This window comes from Crocodylus siamensis, chromosome 7, assembly GCF_052110815.1.
Source record: "Crocodylus siamensis isolate JL-2025a chromosome 7, ASM5211081v1, whole genome shotgun sequence".
Classification (NCBI taxonomy): Eukaryota; Metazoa; Chordata; order Crocodylia; family Crocodylidae; genus Crocodylus; species Crocodylus siamensis.
Window position 1 is genome coordinate 44,746,393 of NC_143401.1, and position 21,625 is coordinate 44,768,017.

A 21,625-nucleotide genomic window follows, 5' to 3' on the forward strand; every position below is an offset into this window, starting at 1 on the left:
ACCTTTGTCTGTTTGGGTCAGGCACAGTAGTGGACATGGGTACATGCTGTGGTCTGCTTAAAATTAAGTAAGAACCTCCTGTTGTGTTTGCAATAGGAAGCTAGAAGAGAGCAGAGAAAGTCATCTCTCTGATGGAAAGTTTGTGTAAATGATAGGGTCCTTGGGAAGGGTTACAGTCTTTTATGGATAATTACAAGAGCAGTTGTGTGTTTTTTGTGAAGTTTGTAAGGTACAAATTACAAGTGCAAGTTATGGCAAGATAAAGTGTTATGTAGGCAGTGGAGCTTCAAAGAGATCGAAGACAGTTAAAGAAATGTAAAACAGATGCTTTATAAAGTCTTGCTTGTAATTTGAGCAATTGGCAATGTGAGTAACACCATTCATTCCAGCCTCTTCCCCAGGCCCTGCCTCACTCCCTCCCTCACTGTGGGGCCTCAGTCTGCCACCCCACAGACCCTTCCCTCTCCCCTGACCCCTTCCTCTCCAGAGACTTACCTGTTGGGTACAGGTGGAGGTGTGTGTGTGTGTATACCTTGCCCCCCCCAATAATATTTTCTCCCTCCACCTATGTATACAGTACACCTGAGTTAATATGACACTTCTTCATTCTATGGATTCCAGAGATCTACGAAACTGCACATTCCATCTCCAGTTTCTATGGGGGTACGTGAAAATATTTCAGCTTGAAACACAATTGGTGGTAATGTTCAAGGATCAGTGGGGAAGCAACATAGAGTTATTAATCCAAACCTATGATTTCCACACAGAAATATCTGTGCCCCCTTGCTGGCTAATATAATAGACTGAAAAGGGTTAATATATTCATTCCTCTCTTTCTCTGTTTCTCTTTCTGTCACCTCCTCCTCCTCCCTGTGTACTTCTCTCAAAGACTGGCTCTCTGGCCAGCCACCAGTGGGATTAGGCTGCTGTAGCAGTCTGGCTGACACTTTGTGCAGGGAGTAAGGTTTTGCTTTTGGAGAAGGAACACATGAATTCACGCCCCCCACCTTGAAATCCTAGAACTGATAATGTAACTAAGACTTTGAAGATTCAAAATTACACTTCTTTGTTTGCTTTACAATACAAATTAACTTTTCCTTGTTTGAAAGCCTAAAGACGTTTAAATTAAACATCTATTTAGAAGTGATAAGGAAAAAATCAGTCCTCTCCTCTTAAAGTGGTTTCACTGTTTTGGTTTTCATCTATCTGAAGACACTTGAGAGATCTGTGTGGTTTTGTGTTATTTTTGTTTCTGCAAAAGAAGTCAGAGGCTTGGAGAGAATAAGCAAAATAGGTAAGAGTAATTTCAGTTTGCTTCTTTCTTAATTTTTTTTTAATGTCTCTCCAAAAATCAGAGAATATGTCAAGAAAAATGAGCGCTTAGTTTGATACTTTGTTAGGGATAATATGATCATCTATTTCTTCCTCCTCACGACAAGAAAATTGTGCTACGGCTATGTAAATGTTGTTTGCAAAGTGCTGCCATTTAAAAAGCCACAAGGGCAAAAACTGAAGTGCAGGGCAACTTGAAAGTCATTGTTTAAAAGGCAATGAAAAAATAATTGAAGAATTTTGTTTTGAGTCTATAAACCATATTTAGAAAGAGAGAATGACAAAAATGGTAGAGAAAGGTCACAAGTCTTAGCAGAAGCTCTGTGAAAGGATTTATATTACTAATCAAAATAAAGAATAATATTTTCAACCATTACTTGATTTGTAATAATAGTTGTTCTACAGCCTATTTAATCAGTTGTTATAAATGTGACCAAAACATATTTAAAACAGAATGGAAGAGGATAGTCTAACATTTTTTATGCTGTTAACTAGGATGTTCTGTAGTATTGTTAGCCACAGAGAGACACTAGTTATTTGGGAAATCACCTACAAAAACAAGTTTTACACATCATAATTCACAGGTGAATTTGGGTGAATTAAATGATAAAAATTAAATGTAGCTGGCATTCCGAAGAAGCCGTTCTTTTTTTAAAAATATTTTATAAATATTGTTCTTAATGAGCAGTAATTATGTTAAGTTATAGACTTGCTGAGTTTTTCTTAATACATTTAGAGGCTGCAAAAGGAAAGTATCCGTCCCAAAAATTTGGCAGATTATAAATCATGGATTCATAATTTCATGGATTAGTCTTCTGTAATGTTCTCCTCTATCAGTAGATGATAGCCACATTTGCAAAGGCTTTTCTCTCTTCTGTTACTTACAAAATACAAGAAGTTATCTATTTAAAAAAAACCCCCTAACATATTGCTCTCTGAGCACCCTCTGCCTGCTAACCAACTGAGCTGCAATTGGCACCAGTTTTGAAAAGGCAGTGTCCCCCTTCCTGATTCAGCAATTCTTTCTATTGTTGAAGATTAATATGAGGCAGATGTGTAAAGACTGCAAGGATAACAAACAATCTTAAAACAAAACAAAATTCCAGTGCTTACCTGATTCTTTTATTCATGTAGGTCTGTGCAATATATGTAACACATTTTTAATAGCATCTGAATTTCCAGATTCTTTCCTGGAATTGTTTAAGCTTCACACATTCCTTGTCTAGATTCCATACTGATAATAAAATGTCTTGGCAAGGGAGAAAATATTAAAATAAAGTTCTGAAAAGAGTGAAAAGGGGAGAATCTGACAGAGAGAAGACTGCAGTGGTGGGTTGGAAACATTCCCGAGAACATGTGGAAAGAATGGGAGACAGTGATGGAATTTCAAAATTATTTGTCCAACCATCATTTATATGGCCTTTCCCTAAATAAAACATGCAGAGAATTTAAAATATACGGTTTCTCTAACCTGAGATTGCCCACACTCCACTACTCATACTTTTACTCTGTTTTGTACAATTTTCTCTATTTTCAGAAAGCATACTTGTTATTCTGATGAATTTACCATTGATATGATAGAATAAAAGTACCAAAACCCAATGAAAACAACATTAATTAGTGATACTCCTTAAGAAATTAACTAATTTCTGATTGGTGGATCCCCCTGCATTTATGACTGAATCTTGACAATCAGAAGGCAGGCAAATACAGTGAATAAGCCAGGCCATTCATTTGTTCAGTTGTCATTTAATTTTATTTATAATTCTCTACTTCAGTTATACTTGTGCTGTGTATCACAATATTTTTCATATATTTGGTTCTGTGGGACTTCACTACAGCCTCTGCTATTAGTCTTTACTGAGAGATGGGTCAAAGACTAAGACGTTTCTTAGTGAACATACAGTAATTCAGCAAAGTACAGATTGGCTACTTTCTGCATTGTGGTGAATGTTTACAGTTTCTGATTATAATTATTTTTAGCAAAGGAAATTCCACAAAAAGAGATTTGTGGAGTTTGTTTCTTTTTTTTCCACTGAAAGTAATAGTGATTATAAACTTTTTCATCCTACAGAAGATGCTGCTGAAGATGTCCAGAGTCTGGATTTATCTGCTTCTTCAGTTTCTCATAGCCGTCTCTTTGTGTCATTTGAAGAATGTGCCTGCTGGTTCCCAACAGAGCTTCAAAAATGGTCTCTTCAACTTTTATCATTCCCTGATTCTTGCAGATGGCAAAGAAACAACAATCCACTTGTTGAAGGACATATCGAAAAAGTAAGAAGAAATCAATACATACAAATTTTCATATTCTCTTTCATTTTCTGGCCATAGGAGGCAGGCTACTGCTGAGAATTCATACATACCCACTACCCACAAGGCTCTAGCTGTGCATTCTTGGCTCAGGGTACTGCTGTCTAAATCATCTTTCTTCCAATATGTGTTCCTCCATCTTACCTTTACCAGTTAAAAACAGCTAGAATATCGAGTATTTTCTTCAAAATAAACTTCAGCTACACACATGAATGTTATAGTTATTTCCTACCTGGTTTTCTGCCAGACCTATTTAATATAATTGCCACTGAGTTTATTATTAGATTACAAAAATGCAGAGCTATAGTGTCATACTCAAAGTATATCACAATCAGTTAATCTCCAAAACTGTAAGAGGAAAAGGACCTCAATAAATCTAATATAAGCTTCAAATATTGTTCTCACTAAAGTACCTGCCATATCAATAGAATGTATGTTTAGATCTTCAAAACAAAAATCATGTACCAGATGTGCTACATATTGGGCATGTCTATATGTGCATTTACTGTACAGTAAGTTACTGCACAGTAGGGCTGTGCAAAGCTTCAGGTGGTGATTTGATTCAGAGGAGATTCAGCTAGATTTGGTGGCTGAATCTCCGAATCCAAATTGAATCAGGGGACCAATTTAAAGGTCCAAATCAATTCAAAGCTCTCCGAACCTTCGGAAAAGATTCGGAGAGCTTTGATAATTCAGGCAGTCCCGGTGGCTGAAACAGGGAGCTGAGCCACTCCAAGCTGGTAAATACTACGGGTGGGGAAGCTGAGGCTGGAGGAGGTGGGAGGGGAGCATGGGGGGACCCCTGCCAGCCCCTCTGACCCCCCCACTCTCCCAGCTCCCCTGACCCCTGCCTGCTTCCCCAGTCTGCTCCCCCCCATAGCTGCCCCTGGAATTGAGGTCAGTGGGGATCGCCCCCTGCCCAGCAGCACCTGCTTTTTTTAACAAGTGCCATAAGCTAGGGCGGGCAGGGCAGGCATTGCTGGGCTGGGAGAGGGGCAGGGGATGGGCCTACCTGGTTTGGCGATTTGGAGAATCAGATTCAGCCAAATTGAATTGGGTTGGTGATTCAAATCACTGAATCAAATCACTGTCCCCCAAATCAGCCAAATCCAAATCCAAAGCAATACTAGCTACCTCACACAGGCCTACTGCACAGTAAGTGGCTTTTACACCAGTGTCTAGATGTGCAGAAATTACAGTACAGCAATGCTGTGCATGGACTGACTTGGGATCAAATTTTGTCCCAAGTCAGTCCACACAAACAGGGTTACTGTGCAGCACAGTGTCTACAGGTAACTTACTGCACGGTAACTACTTGGGCATAATTTTTCTACCTGCATCATGCAGGTAGCAAATTTATGCCCAAGTCAGTTTAAGTCACCATGGGTAATGCGCAGTATAGATGCACACATGTAGACATGTGCCGGTACTGAGCAGTCATTTTTGGTTACTGCACAGTAACCTAAATTACTGAGCAGTAAAGGTGCATGTGTAGACGCACCTGCTGTATTTGTATTCAATGAGCAGTACTAAATCTTCCTCACATTAAAAGTATTTTTGGTGTAGAACTTCCATGGAAGGTCAACTTGGCTTGTAGCCAAATATATAGATCTAGATCTAAATATTCCTAACTATTATAATGGGAGGTAATGGCAGAGCAATGAAGGCATCTTACCATAGTGCCAGAAGTGCAAGCTCATGCCCTTGTCTGGTCTCAGGCTAAAGTTTGGCCCATAATCTAAATGTGCATATTATCATTCAGGCTAAAGGAAGAACAAAGGTAATTGAATAGGCTGCTAGCCACAATCTTTTGTCTGCCACTGGCTGCTCAAACTAGCATGCCCTAATTACACTAGCCCTATAGGTCTCTTGACTTAGGAGGGCCCTTTTTACAGTGAGTAGTGCTCTATAAATACCAAAGACAGAGAGATCTCTGTGTGTAGAGAGATTCCTTAAAACCAGAAGTAGTCAAATGCTCATTGGAATTTAATCAGTTGTATCAACATGCATAAATTTGATTCATTTGGTATATTCTACCAAAAAGGTCACAAATGCAGAGGGTAAAACAGATGGTTCAGCTGTGAGCATTGTACAGAGAGAAAGAGACTGAACACAATATATAATATAATGATTTTCTCCAAAGCAAGCCTAAGACATCTAGTAGTTAAAGGGAAAAAAGAAATTAAAATAAAAGATAAAATGGTTTAGCAAGAACATATCAATTACCTGGCAAAAACCAAACAAAAAAAGCCTTGGTTTACATGAAGTGTATATATATTGCCATAGTGCTCAATCTTTTGACTCTACAGGCCAAATGAGTGGCAGGGGGCCAGTCTGCAGGAACTAACAGACCCCACATGCCAGGATCAGGACTTATACCACCTCCACCTGGCCCCATGCACCAGAATGATGACACAGCTCCATGAGCCAGATCTGGCTCAATAGAAGAAAGGTTGACCACTCCTGATGTACTGTAATCTCAACCACTGAAAATAACACAAGAACCTGAAATTCAGAAACCAGAGTTAAATTTAACAAATACTGGATTTTTGAAAATGTGGACATTCTCAGTTAAAGTCACCAAATTTACCTTGATTCTGGCTTGGGATCAATGCCCTGAAAATAAGCAAAATCTCAGAGATGCTCCTATCTACACACAAAATAGAGTTGGGAGTAGGATCATACCGGCCACATCTGCACAAGATGTTTACTGAGCAGTACCTCATTACTACTGCACAGTAGCATTGTGATGCATGAACCATGACATGATGCTATTGCACAGTAGTAACAAGCTACTGCACAATCAGCATCACCAGGAAGCTGTGTGGGGATGCTCCTGCATGGTAATTTACTGCAGTCATTTAGTACTTGGGTATACAAGTACTAAATGACTGTGCAGTAACAACTGTCCAATCTGTGTCTTGTATAGACACAGTCACTGTGTCCAAGCTGCTTTGTGTATGTTCCAACTGCATTGAGACAATGACAAGAAAAGGAGCAAGTGGGTATCAGGCATTACTGGAAGTGGTCAGTATTTAAGAACAGGATTTAATGGACTGATATCACTTTGATAACATGGAGCATTAATTGATAATTAATTGATAAGGTGGATGCCGACCCTCTGTATAATGAACATTTCTTAGTTAGTGAACGCAGCTACCTTTCCCCTAAGGTGGAGCTGCTAATTGCCCAGCTATTTTCAGTAACTAGTAGATCTTAGAAAAGTCTGCAAGCTCCATATAATCCCCCCAGAAGCCTAGACTTCATGCACTCTGAAAGGCCCATAGCATAAAGGAACAGCAGTGTGAAAAGTAGAGTCCTCACACTATCAGTCACCCCAGACAGCCACTAGAAACAGACTATTTACAATTGCATTAGCCTTAATCAAATGAAAACAACTGCTCAGACCCTTGAAGAAAGAATGAAATCTATCTGCTGTGTCACTGTTTTAGAACATCTTGCTGTTTGCTTATATCAATAACCCTTAGTATACAATTCTAGCAAAAAAATGCCTATTACTTCATTAGCTAGGGAGTTGATCCCTAATAGGTAGTTCATTTCCTACTTCCTGTGCTAAGTGACAGTGTATACACTGTAAAACCAAAGCCTTAGTATTTGTCTTACTGAAATACTAGCATCTTGAAAGTTGGTGGAGTGCAGACTATTTACTTAGTAGCCGTAAATCAGAAAAATTCCAAGAGGATAGTTGTGGATAGGAAGTAGCATAGTATGCAATACTTTTATGTAAGAAAACCTGAAATACTCTCTGCTGGTGTTTTAATGTACCTTGTAGTAGAATGGTCATTATTATCCTGAGGGGAATCCAGCTTTTACCTCTTTAGTCTGCATACCTAATTACCTTTCCTACAGGGAGTCTTCGCTATAACTGAGTCTCTTAAAATCTAAAGCCTGTTTGTAATCCATATTTTCAGGTACTATTTCGTTCTGAGGGAAGACAGAGCCCCTATTTCTTTCACAGTGACTGTGACTCCCTGTGATGTTCCCATTGAATGGAGCATACTGGTACACAAAACGTCAACAAATTTCCTTGGGAAAACAGCACATGGTAAGACCCAAATTAAAGGAACATTCAATCTACCTGATTAGTGACAGAGGGAACTTACCTACTCTTAAAAAGTGTTGCCATGCTAAGAAATCTCAAAAACAAAACAAAACCAGCCAAGGTAGGCTTCAAAAGCTTGAAACAAATTTCTCCTGCTATAGACTAACCTTTTGGTTTAGAAAACTACATACAATTCCATGGGTGACATCCTCTCCTATTGAAGTCACTGGGGATTTTGCCCCTAGTTGGGCCAGAATTATACCTCAGATTGTTTCTGCTGCAGTTTCTCAAGTTAGTGGACAGGAAGGAAAAGGAAAGTATGTGGTCATCAAGGATCTTTGTCGAAAATTGCAAAAACCAAATTTAAAAAATTCCAAAATTCTCCGATTTAAAAACCTCAAATCCACATTTTCCTGCAATTTCAATGAATTTCAAATTCAGGCCAAATCCTAATCAAATAGGGCTCAGTTCGCACACCCCTAAAATGAGTTCTAAATACCTATACATTTTTCCATTTTATTTCGGTTTTTTTATCATAGAAAAGCTGAGCTCTCCATGTCAGAACTCACCCTTATATGCTGGTGCCCTGCCCCTGCCCAAGCTGTTTCTCCTCAATCCCAAGCCACAGCCCCACCCCACTAGCCCTGTTGCTGCCCCTCATTCCCAATCTGCAGCCCCTTGGCCCTGACAATGCCCCTTGCTCCCAAACCACAGTCCCACACAACCCTAGACCTGTTGCTGACTCTCACTCCCAAATGTAGCTTCCTGCCCCCTGCCCAGCCCTGCTGGAGGGGACCCCCAGTTGCCAGGGATACAGGACCAGGGCCAGTTCCCACAGCCCTTTGCCCCCCACAACCACTCCCAGTAGTGCCCAAGCCCCAGCTGCTATATGCAGGAGGCAGTGGCTACTGCAGACAGAGCAGAGTGTGGAGGCCAGCCCCCTCCCCTGCCAGTGGGCAGTATGGCTGGAGCACAGATGAGCAGAGCCTGTGGGTGGGGGAAGGATGTGAGCTGCCCACTGCAGGGCTCAGGGCTTCCCACTCTTCTGCCCTCTACTGAGGGCCTCGGTGGTCCAGTGGGCAGGACCCAGCATGGGAGGGCAGAGAGGCTCAATGTTGCCACTGCTGCCATCACTGCTACCACCAGAAGCCTCATGCCAGCCATGCTGCTATGGTGACAACCACCAACCCCAGCACTGCCAAGTGGACAGGGGATACTTCAGCATGGTAGGGCTCCTGGTGCAGGGCTCCTTGTGGTGGCAGCAGCAGCAGCACCCAGCCTCTCTGCAGTCTTGTGCAGGGTCCCACCCACTGGGCCATGGAGGTCCCTGGGGGGAAAGCAGCTGGGCAGCAGCTGTGATCCCTGCAGTGGGCAGCCCATATCTTTCCCCATCCTGTGCACACATCTGGGGTGGGGGGGTATCTGGGGTGGGGGGGCAAGTGCCCCTCCCTGGGAGAGCACACAGTGATGGGGAGCCAGCCCCCTCACCACCCTCTGGACAATCCACCTGTAGCTTCATCCTGTTCTCCAGCCAGCTCTGCAGTCATGCACTCCCACCTGAGCCCTACCCCAGCTAAGCAGTGCCCCCAGCAAGGTTCTCTCTAGGTTGTTCATGTGCATGGCCATGCAAAAAAAAAAATTATTGCCATGCAGTAGCACCCACTTGGAGAGGAGCTGGGCTGCAGCTTCCTGAAAACTTTGGGCATGGAGTGTGGAAGAGGCACCAAGGCCAGTGCGGGACACTTACCATCTCTGCTCCTCACTCCTCTGCTCCACTCCTCACTGCACCAGAATCTCCACAGGGAGCGAGAGTGGTGCAGGGCAGGCAGCTGGTGCTCCCTGAGCCAAGACGGGGATGAAGGCAGGGACAGCGGCTGAGGCTGGGGCTGGGGCAGAGCCAGGCACTGCATAGCTCTGCCAGGTATGGGTAACTGCTCCACTCCCTAGCCACTTCAGGTGACCTTTGCCCTGAACCCCAATGCATCCCCTGCTTCTATGGCCATGCAGCACAGAGCTATTCCTACTATGGGAAAGATTTCCATGGTGCAGCAGCAGGGAGGATGATTTTGACCCCCCCACACACTTTAAATATGGTTCCTAGGGCTGGTGCCCTGCTTGTATCTCCTCAGTTAAGTTACTGGAATTCAGCTAAATTCAGTTCCATCTATAACTTGTTTTTTGTATCCAAAGAAGTTACTTTTACTGCTAAATTTAGGCCACATCAGAGCTGGGTTAAAGATGGTATATGCTCTTTATTTACAAGGAACTAAAATCATTATAGAAAGCTTTTCAGGCATTCTTGGCAGAGAATCCTATCCTCAGCCACCAAGTTTTATGAATTCAGGAACAGACTGAAGCGGTGTGCTCACAGGCTGAAGCGGCACACTCACGGACCAAAATGGCATGCTCATGGATCACTACACCTTAGAGGGAACATTGGCCCCCAGCCCCAGCTGCCAACCCTGTCCACTCCCTCATTGTGGGGGGCATCAATCTGTCCTCCTGCCCTGCCCCACCATTGCCTATGACCCCCCTATACTCTCATAGACTTATCTGCAGGTAGGTGGGGGGAGCTGATCTCCACCACTGCCTCACTGTATTGCTGACCACGTGCATGTGTGCATACACAGACATGCATGTGGTACCTACTGAGTCCTGCTCCTCCTAGCCCCAAATAGCCCCTTTTCAGCTGGAACTCTGATAGCCTGCAAGGGGAAAGCCACAGTTTCCTGTGTTTTTCTCCTTTAAAGGAGAAAATCCACATTTTTCCACAGTAGGCAGACAACCCTGGTGATCGAACGTATAAGTCCCAGTTGTAAAAATCCTCTCCTCATGCTGGACATTGTTCCTTCCACAACAGAAACATTCCCATCCACTTTGTGAAATGTAACAATTGAAAGTGGTAGGGTTAACATTACAATTAAACTGTATTATCTTTGATTTTTACTTAGACATCTACAGGCTTTCAAAAAAGCATGGAAAACACAATGGTTACTCTCAATTTCATAATTTTCAAGCTGAAATCCACCATGGCTAGGAACAAATGTTGCATATTTTCCTGGATAAATTATGCCTATGTCTATCCCAGAACAAAAATATCCTGGGATTGGCATGTACACAGCGTTTAGTAAGTGGCTGATTGTGCTGCTGTTTTCCTGCCATCCATTCCATAATGCAATCCCAGGAAAACTGTGTGGACCTACTTTGCAGTATCCTAAAATGTACTGTTACTATCTCTTACCTGGGAAACATTTTTAGGATTTATCTCAGTTCAATAGACATGGATGTCTGTGTAGATTGAAGTTTGCCTTGGAATTAAGTGATTTAGCCCAGGATAAATCTGATGTCTGTTTGCAACCTGTAAACCCAAGGAGTTCAAACTACACAGAGGAGAAATTTCCATAAAAGTATCAAGAAAGCAGGGAAGAACATTCGAACTTCTTCTGTACATTGAGAACACTTGGGATGACTCTTTTTTTCCCTCCTCATGATAATGTGCAGCAGGTGGGAGAATTTAGTTCATGTTTATTATTATTGGCTTCAGTTGCCAATTCAATTCGGAAAAGATTTGGCTTGATCCGGAGGCTGAATCATCGAATCCAAATCAAATTGGGAGACCAAAAAACCCCTTTGAATTGATTCAGAGCCTCCAAATTGATTCAGAAAAGAATTGGAAAATATTCACAGATTCAGAGATTTGGAAGGCAGTCTTTCAGGGGAACAGGAACTGAGAAGAGGGAGGGGGAGCAGGGGTGAAAGACTGACATCTGTAGCTGGCCAGTGACTGTGATCTTCCCCTGAGTCCCCTTCCAATCACAGTGCTCTGGCAGCGGGATGTAGCAACAGCATATAAGCCCCAGCCTGCAGCCTTTCTGTCCCTTTTGTGAGCTGTTTCTACCTGAGAAACAGTGTCTGAAAGGTACTGATGAACTAGTTTGGTTTTCTAGGCAGTTTCCTGCTAGTTTCTGTTCTTGGGAAGGGTTGGACACAGCTTACTAATTATCCTTGCTTAGAATCCCTCTATTTGTCCCTATGCAATCCATTTCTTTCAACTTTTTCTGCCCCCAAAGTCCTCATATTTATTCTTGTTATGTTTCTTTCCCCACACTTTAAAGGAAAGCTGTTTTCCCTGGCAGTGTGATCCATCACTGTACAGGAAAGCACACACATTACACACACATACACACATACTGTACACAAAGAAGAAGAAGAGATATTAGAAACAATAATCAGAGAGGAAGAAGAGATATTAATATTATTAATTACAAAGATATTAATATTATTAATTACACAGACATACAGTAAAAACAACAGAAAAGATAGTAGTCAGACACACAGAGTAATGAGAGAAGAAGAAGAGATATTTGTTACATAGAGAGAAAAGAAGAAGAGATATTACAGCTGCACACACACATTTTCCATTCAGCACAGCAAAAATTAATATCAAGCGTGCTGGAAAGGCAAGTGCCTGGTCTTCTGGCAGGGGAGGGAGAGGGGCTACAGGGGTAGGGGAAGAGCTAAAGTTTCCCCAGCCCAAAACATAGACACACCCTCTTTCCTGGCAGTGATGAGTCTTCTGCTGCCAGTGGAAGCAAGGAGGTGGGTGCAGTACTGTCCCTGCACTGGCACCACCTCCTCCAACATCAGAAATAGCCACCAGCACCAGAATTACAGTCTCCTCCACCCCAATTTCATCTCCCACCATGAGCCTCCCAGTGCCATAGGAGGAGCTGGATCTGGAAGCAGGGACCTGAGTGCCCCAGCAAAAGAAATTCTGGGGAACAAGGGGGAATGTGAGTTTGTGCACCACACCCCTTAAATTTCCCCTAGACCCAGGTCTCCTTCTCTGGAAAGCACCTCGGAGGAGGTTGAGGTTGTGGAGGCAAGTGGCTCAGTTGAGTCAGCTCTTCCTGTTGTTGTGCCTCACCCTGATGAGGAGGGCAATGAGACAGGATCCCCACCCTCAGCCCAGAAGTAGGGGGTAGTGTAGTGTGGGATCATTTTGAGGTGGCAGATGATCCCAAGTATGCTATCTGCCAGCACTGTCAAAGGCAGATCAGTTGGGGCAAGGAGGTGAAACACTTCACCACCAAAGTGATGCTGCTGCATCTCAGGAGGCAGCACCTCCTTGCCCTTTGTTTCTCCTCAGCCTGGTACCAGTGGGAGCATGCCCAAAGGGAAGTCCCCCTCTTGCTCCCCCTTCCCCCAAAGCAGAGACAGGCCACCCTGGACTGGTGGGGAAAGCTTCAGACAAAGCAGAGTGTATTGCAAGGTCAAGCAAGGTCACCCAGACCACTGGGGAGATACTTGGTCTGGATGGCCAGCCTTCCTCCTTTATTGAGTGGCCAAAGTTCAGGCACTCGTGGCCCCATTCTACCAAGTGCCCACATGCACCACCTTTAGCAGGACGGTGGTGCTGTCCCTGTATGAGGTATGCACAGAGTACTTGAGGGAGAAGCTGCACAAGGCAGGTCCACAGGTAGCCTCACACTTCACCTTGGACATCTGGAGCAGCCAGGGTGGAGATCATGCCTATCTCTCCCTCACAGGGTACTAATGCAATCAGTCAGGCCATGGGCTCTCCTTCAAGCTGGGGTGATGAATGACTCCCAAAATGGCAACAGAGATCATGGTGGCCATAAACTTCATGGTGCAGGGGTGGCTCATTGGGCAGGGTGAGCTCACCCATGGAGTCATGGTCACTGACAATGGGGCCAATATGGTCAAGGTGGTCCATAATGCCAACTTTCTTGGCATCCGCTGTGTGGCACACAAGCTGCATAATATAGTCAGGGATGCCTTGGAGGTGGGCAGGGCTCCCAGTGAGGGTGCCGTCAGTACCACCCAGATGATTTCAAAATGCAGGGAGGTGGTGGGCTCCTTCCACCACAGTATCAAGGTGGGCAAGATGCTGCAAGACAGACAGGCAAAGCTGAAAATACTGCAGCACAAAATCATGCAGATTTTGGAGACTCGCTGGAACTCCACATACCTGATGCTGGAAAAGCTGGTGGAGCAGAAGAAGGTCATGCGTGAGATGGCCTTGCTCAGGAAGCTTGGGATCAGTGCCCCCCTTAACAAAGTGGAATGAGATGCCATTTCCCGTATATTGGTGGTCTTCAAGCCATTCCTTGAGGCCACTGAGACCCTCAGTACTGGTGATGCCCTCCTTAGCCAGGTGATCTCTGTAGTCAAGGAGCTTGAGAACCAAATGGAGAAGTTCCAGGGGATTGATGTTCCTGGCTGGGGCAAGTTGCTTTCACCAGAGATGTAGCCACTGGAGAAGCAGCTGAAGAAGGGCATCAAAAAATGGCTGGATCCCTTGCAGTCCAGTACGGTCCACGTGCTGGTGGGCATGTGCAACCTGAGGGCGAAGGGGAGCATGTGCAACACCAAAACACTTGATCACTGGATGGAGGTGCTGGTGAACAGTGTCAGGAAGGCAGAAGGGTGGAGGCAATGGGATGTGGAAGAGGGAGATCCACTTTTCCATGCCAGCACTCCCAGCACCAGCCAGTCTCCTCCACATCCAGCCACTGCCAATGTGGGCCAAGGGAAGGCTTCATGTTGGGGTCCAGACACACCAGACCCCAGCCTCAGGCAGGTAGCACCAAGCTTCAGTGGCTACCTATCTCACCAAGGATGTGGAGCCACTGGACTGTGACCCGTTGCCTATTGAGCAAGCTGCAGCCAGATGTGGCAGGAATCTGGCCATGGTTGCCCAGGAACACCTGTCCTGTCCACCGAACCAGCATTCCAAGTGAGAGGGCATTCAGCATTGCTGGGGATGTTGTGACACCCCACCACACCTCCTTAAATCCTGGTTTGGTGGAGCAGCTGGTGTTCCTCAAGGTGAACTTCCCACTGCTGGGGTTTCCCAAGCTCCACCTGCAAATGAATGCCACCCTCCTCACTCCATCTGCACCTATTTCCTTTTTTTTTAAACCATTTAATGTCCCACTCTCACAGCTCACCAACCAGCAGGGGAAGAACATATCCCTGCTGAGCTCCTGTGCCAGGATGAACTTGGAGGTATGGGCTGGGGCTATGGGGAAAGAGGAGGCCCCAGGTCCTGGAGCATGACCTAAAACTGCACCCTGCCAGGGTTGCAAGGCCTGGTGGGACTGCCAGCAATGCAGCAGCCCCAGGAAATGCCAGGACCAAGGATCTCCCTGGTGAAAGGCAGGTAGGAGGCACCTTATAACCTCCAGCCACCACATGTATGCACAGTCCTGGCTGGGGAAAGCCCAGACCCGTAAGATCTTTGAAAGGCTTGAGGCTTGTTGGTTGCAGTGGACTTGTGAGGCTCCAGGTGAGCTTAGCTGCCTGGGATGCCATCTGTGAGGCATGGGCTTTCAGGTTTAAAACCTTCATCAGGCTGAGGAAACATCTAGTGGCTGTGTGTGTGCTCTTCCTGGATGGAAGGAATAGCAAAGAAGCCAGAGGCTGGCATGCAAAATGCAGGCAAGAAAGCCAGTCAGTGAAAATGGAAATGGAGGCATCAGGGGGTGAGAGACAGGCTGGGATAAGGGGAGAAGGGGGGGGTAGCAGGTAAAAGTGGAGAGGTTCCTGGGGAGTCAGATGTCAGGCAGGTTGTAGTGTGTCATAAATCCAATGTCTATATTGAGTCCATGAGTTTCTGTATCTAGGAGGTTGATACAGTGAAGTTCATAGGCCTGTCTGTGAAAAGTGGTTTGTAAATTCCCTTTGAAGATCAGGACTGAGAGACTGGAGACAGAGTAGTTTTCTCATGAGAAATGTGCCCCTACAGGTAGTTGGGTATTCTTGTCTGTAATAGATTCTGGTGTGCAGTTTGTGGGGGTACTGGGGATATGTTGGCAGGTTTTGCATTTCTTGTCATGGCATGGTCTGGATCCATTTGATGTGTTTTGGGGCTGTAGGAAGTTGGCTTCTAGTAATGAGGTTAGCGAGGTTCAGTGCTTGTTTGAATTTGAAAACCACTTTTCAGAGGGGCCTATGAACTTCACTTCATCAACCTCCTAGATACAGAAAATCCTGGACACAATACAAACACTGTATTTATGACACACTACAACCTGCTTGACTTCTGACTCGGCAGGTACCTCTCCACTTTTACCTGCTATATCCCCCTCCCCTCCTACCCTAGCCTGTGTCTCACCCCCTGATGCCTCCATTTCCATTTTCACTGACTGGCTTTCTTGCCTGCATTGCATACTAGCCTATAGCTTATTTACTATTACTTCCATCCAGGAAGAGCTAGATTCTTCCTTAGCCCGACAAAGGATTTTTAAACCTGAAAGCTTGCAAAGAAGAATTTCTCCAATTATTCCGTTGGTCTAATGAAAGATATCAGATTGACCCTAAGAAGCTTTTCTGAGCTATGTCTTTGGACCAACACAGATACAACCTATACCCCTTAACACACACAAGTGACACGAGTTTGCTTTCAGAAGTTTAAGGAGCAGTTTCACAGAAACCCCTGCACCACCCTGCCTGAAACCTGGCAGGCCTCCCTCATGCCCACACAAGGGGCTATGTATGTGGCAGGACAGGACAGCCATTTAATGTCCCGCTCTCAGAGCTGGATGTGGCAGTTTAGTTTTTCACCAGCCAGCAGGGGAAGAACATCTCCCTGCTGAGCTCCTGTGCCAGGAAGAACTTGGAGGTATAAGGGCTAGGGCTTAGGGCTATATGGGGAAGAGGAAGTGCAATTTCCCAGAAACCACCTATCCCCTTGAAACCTGACAGGCTTCGTGGTCTCAGCAGGGACTACCATCCCTGCAGGTTTCATTCCGCTGTGCCTTAACACACACACAAAGTCACACATCACAAGTTTTGCTTGTCAGCACCTTGAGGTAAAGCATCCCAGAAACCCCTGCACCTATGTACTTGAAACTTACCAGGCTTCGTGCCCTCAGAACAGGCTACCATCTCTGCTGTTTTCATACAAATCTGCCAAAAAATGACAAAGTTATAGGTATTTCAGTGATTCCCCCATTATAGTCTATGGCCGAATCTCCAAATCGCTCCAAATCAGCACTGAATATTCCTAAGCTGATTCGGCCAAATCAATTTGAGACAGTGATCCAAATCTCTGAATCAAATCACTGTCCTCTGAATTGGCTGAATCTGAATAAAATACTTCCCTATTTGCACAGTCCTAATGTTAATTCAGTTTCCCCAGAAATACAGTGGATTAGCAAAATGAACACAGGGCAACTGCACCTACATTTACTTCAGGGTAGAGGAGGTGGTTAGCCTTCTTAGTCTGAAGTCAGGCAGAAGATAGGGCAGGTTGACATAACAGAGTAATTAGTTAAAAAAAATGGGTTCATTCATAGCATCTGATGAAGTAGGCTGTTGCCTGCAAAAGCTCATGACTGAAGTCTTAAGGTGCCACCTTGCCCTACCTTCTTCAAGTTATAAGAAAATTCTGTTCTCCTTCATAACTTCCAGAATTATTTGTTTTGAGCTACTAATTTTAAATGTATATTAAAAATGTGAAGCTTCCATAAATAAAATGTTAATTAGCAAACAGAATCAGTTAATAGTGAGCTCACTGGCGTTCCTTCAAAGCGTCCAGCTTTTCCTATTCATAGGAGGCATACAGTAGTGTAAAATACAATAAAAAATCCCTCAGGTTGCATAAAATATCAGACTCTTCAAAGTAAAATATGGGAAAATCCTTTGACTGCAAGAGAAAAAAATGTAATGACATCAGGTGCTACATAGGTTTAAAAAATTGCTATTTGGGTTTTTAAATTATAATCCATTTAAAACGTTCATTTACCTTTGCAACATTAAAAAACATGTGACTTATTTTTTACTGTAATAAACACAGCAGCATTAGTACTGTTTTATTTTTAATTGATTTTTTTAGGAAGGGGGAAAGCAGAATGATATATAAATAAGAAAACTGAAAATTTAAGTGATGTGTTTCTGTTTGAGCATGATAGGAAAACAAATTACAAATCTGCTTTTCACCTGCAGGTAATTATGACACTCAAGACATCTCAAAATCTCAAAAGATCCCAAACTCAGTGTCCACCATCTTTAATTATAAAGGAAATTCTGTGGAAACTTATGTGGGTATGCCTTCTTTTTCTGCCATCTATCTGATAGAGTTCCTATCAACTGAGAGAGACACACACATTACAGTGTACTTAACATCTGACATAACATCTGGGCATCTTTACCCAGAACTCCCAATGGATCCACGTATAGATGTGGTTGATACTGGACATACAGTTGTGACTCTAGCTTGGAAACATAGCCCATCAGTACTGCAGCATAAAGAAAACATCCAGTATTGTCTTCTAGTTAATGAAAAGCACAACTACAAGAGCTTATGTGCGGCAGAGACAGCTATCAGATCATCTGGGATAAAATTGCCACCAACATTAGCTCTGTCTCTCTCTCCAGATCTTCTAGATTCTCAACAGGTAATGATAGTGTCCAAGCAAGAATTAAGTGTCGTCAACAAGCTCAATAATGGGGAAGTCAGGCAGATATGCATGGGCACCATGAACACCTATACAGTGACCAACCTTAGTCCCAGCACACAGTATTACTTTGATATTTTTGTGGTTAACCTCCTCACCAATGCTAGTGCTGCCTACACTGGAACATTTGCAAGAACACTTGAGGAACCTGATCTTAAAGTTACTGAGCTGAAGGATGGGAAGATAATTCACCTCACCCTGGACAAGAAAAACTGGAAGTTCTACAATTTGCAATATCAAGCTAAACACAAGAGAGTCCAATTTACCTTTCAGTCTTGTAGTGGCCAAATATCGGTTCAGATAACAAGGAACCATAAAATAGTGGCATCAGAAATCTTTGCAGGCCTGAGACTTTTCTCACTGAAAGGAAAACTAATGGACACATATTTGGTACAAGTGAGGTCAGTGGAACAGTCGAATACCTCTGTGAAAGTTCAAGTATCCTCTCACTTCCACAAGCCCTTATTCTCAGCTCTACCAGACAGTTTAAAAATCAAGTCCTTTAGTAAGCTGAGGACCTGCAATTCTGTTACCATTGCCTGGCTGGGAACACAAGAGCAGAGCAAGTACTGTGTGTACAAGAAAAGGATTGAAGAAGATCAAGTCTGGACAGAGGTGAGGAGTACAGACAGGTGCTCAGGACCAGAATCTAGGAACAAATATGAGAAAGTGCTGTGCAAATATTTCTATGACAGAAATCTACAAAGAGCAGTTGCCACAGAGACCATCAAAGGGCTGGATGCAGGGACTCTTTACCTGTTTGATGTTTACCTAACTGGACCTTCTGGGATTCCAGTCAGGTATCACAGTAGAGTGGTGAAAACCAGGAAAAAATGTTGAGGATTCTTTAAGAAATGTGTGGTAGATGAATGCAGAGGAGAACAGCACAACCATTTCCAATGGTCTGTGCAGTTCAAAATATGATAGAGCACAGAAAACAGTTTTTAAAGATGGAAGATTTGTCAGGAAATAATTGTTTCAGCTGTCTAGAGAATTAGGCTAGCACTTGCATCTTATTTCCTATATAAGCTTCTCATCAAAAACAGTACTGTCAACTAAATACAATCAAACACATGTATTGAAGCAGCTTACCTTGGAAACTGCAAGAAATCAACTGGAAAGACATGAACTAAAATGGATCTGAAATCAAATAATACGTGTTATTAAATGTCTTTCAAAGAACAGTCACCCGTTACATTAGAATACCACACTGTTTCCACTTTGTGTACCAGATTGCTGTTAATGAGGTACTGAAAAGTCCAGCCAGACAGACTGTTTTTGACAGATTGACTTCTCCCTCCTAGCTCATGAGATTGAATTGACAGCTGAGTGGTATTGCTTTAGAACATTATTAGACACAAAGATACCAGGTTGCTACCAGCCCCATGTTGTAGTTTAGTGTGAGAGACAGGAGACTTCCCAAAATAGCAGCTGTCCATTATCTGCATGTTTGCTTTGCATAGAAGTTGATTAGTTTTAAAGATACATTTGATTCACAAAGTTTGGGCCTGGCAGTGGATCTGTATCAGAGTCTCCTTGTTTCGAAACAGTTTGCTGTTTATGTCCATATGGAGAAGGATTTCAGTATGGAATTTTTCAGGAAGGGAAAGATTTTGATCTGCAGTACTAGAGTAAATGCCCATTTCCATTCTTGCTTGTCTTTATTTATACTGTACATGTCTTGTATACACACTGGTGGCATGGAAATATTTCAGCTGGAGATGCTAACACTGCATATATCTGCCATGTATTTGTCTATTGACATTTAAGATATTTTTTGTCTTGGCAAATAGCAAACTGACATAATGTTGCTCTAAATGAATCTTCTTTAGTGCTTTAATAAATATAGTATTTCCTGCAGTAAGATAGGAAAAACTGAAATTATCACTAATCCCTTCCCATCTCTAAAGAGAAATTTCCTGACCCCTTCAAATGACCAGACCCATGCAATTTGCTGCCTGGATTATTTTAATCATATCAAAGAGCATATCTGAATGGGATCTGCCAAACCCTTCATACCACTGCAAAGCTTTTCTCAGAGAATATGCTGGCTTTTTACAATTGTTTTTTCTTTATTGTAGTATGTGTTAGACCCCGACTCCATGCAGCGCCCAGCTACTAGGGAGACAACGATCCAATTGCTCATGGATCCTGTTACTCATTAGCCAGAGTTACACCAGTAGACATTTCTTGCAACAGCTATATTCAGAATGGAGACAGCTTGGGGAGAGCTCCCTCACAGACGCACAGCCTGTGAAAATGGGGAGCAGACCTGAAAATTAGTTCTTTTTACATTTTATACACTGTGGTTCATGCTCATTAACATTTACTCCACCTTGGTCCCTCCTTTGGTTCCACTCATATCTCTGCCTCTGTTTACTTCTTTAACATGTAATTGCCTATGCATTTCATTCATTTACATGCCTCTCTGCTAAGAGCTCATGCTCAAGACTTTGACCCCAGCTTCCTCTGGTCACTTGCTGGTTCTTTCTGATGTCTTGCTGACTCCTTCTTTATCTCCAAAGTCTTGCTTCTGCTTAATCTCCTCACAATAACTGGTGGGCTGCATCTTGTTCTTCTTACACCATATATCCTACACACTACCCCATTGTTAGGAAGCTGCTTGCCTAAGCATTTGCAAAGTTACTTTTAATATATCATCCTGCCTTGTGACCAGCAGCTCTGCTGAGACACAGAAAAAAGCCTTATTCAGTGTTCCCCAAGATGCAAATATTGTCACCCTAACAGTATGGATAAAAAATGTCTATAGGAAAGCCTGATAAACAGATGAGTTTGTCTCGGTTTCTGTGCTTATCCAGTTTAAATGCTAGAAAAAGTAAACCATAAGAGATTTTTGAAAGGAAAAAAATCATTCAGAAAAAAAAAAATCATTTGTAAATATACTCACTCTCACCTACCACCAGAAAGGATGTCAAACATGAACTCTTGGAATATCTACATTTTAAATACAGAGAAGCTTAACATGCTTAAAGACCTGGATATTTCTACAGAGAAATGATCTCTATTTGCTTTTTCTCTGAAATTAAGCAAGGCATTAAATTCCATGGCATATTAATTTATCAAACATTTTACATAATAGAATTTCCTTTATATTAAAGGAGCATCAAGATTTCTACTTACTGTTAATTAATACTTATATTATAATAATCCTCTAAGTGGTCAGTGATGCTCCACTGTACTAGATGATACACAAATGTACTTCATAAGACAGTTCCTCCCCTGAAGACTTTACAATTAGATAATTGTTGGCACTGGATTTATGGCCCAGTCTTGATACCTTGTTCCAGGTGGACCCAAATCCTCAGACCAACCCTGACTTCTTCCATTTGACAGTAGGCAAATGTTATTGCTACACAGTAATAGCAGATAAGAGTAATGCAGGCAAGCTAACAAAGTAACACTTCCCCCTTCCCAA

At 43.1% G+C, this 21,625-nt stretch overlaps 1 protein-coding gene across 1 annotated transcript; it reads left to right on the top strand.

Moving 5' to 3' along the window:
- Positions 1-935: 935 nt before the first annotated feature.
- Positions 936-21,167, top strand: LOC149859740 (protein NDNF-like). The gene is made up of 4 exons (XM_090057349.1): positions 936-1,294; positions 3,407-3,606; positions 7,575-7,708; positions 17,678-21,167. The coding sequence occupies exons 2-4, from the start codon at positions 3,410-3,412 to the stop codon at positions 19,027-19,029; spliced, it is 1,683 nt and encodes a 560-aa protein (XP_089913475.1). The 5' UTR covers positions 936-1,294; positions 3,407-3,409; the 3' UTR covers positions 19,030-21,167.
- The last annotated feature ends 458 nt before the right edge of the window (positions 21,168-21,625 follow it).

Bases quoted from the DNA above. Each gene is read 5' to 3' on its own strand.
- LOC149859740 (XM_090057349.1), top strand. From the start codon at position 3,410: ATGCTGCTGAAGATGTCCAGAGTCTGGATTTATCTGCTTCTTCAGTTT. The intron at 3,607-7,574 runs GTAAGAAGAAAT...CCATATTTTCAG, and splicing joins TTGAAGGACATATCGAAAAA to GTACTATTTCGTTCTGAGGG. The intron at 7,709-17,677 runs GTAAGACCCAAA...TTTCACCTGCAG, and splicing joins CCTTGGGAAAACAGCACATG to GTAATTATGACACTCAAGAC.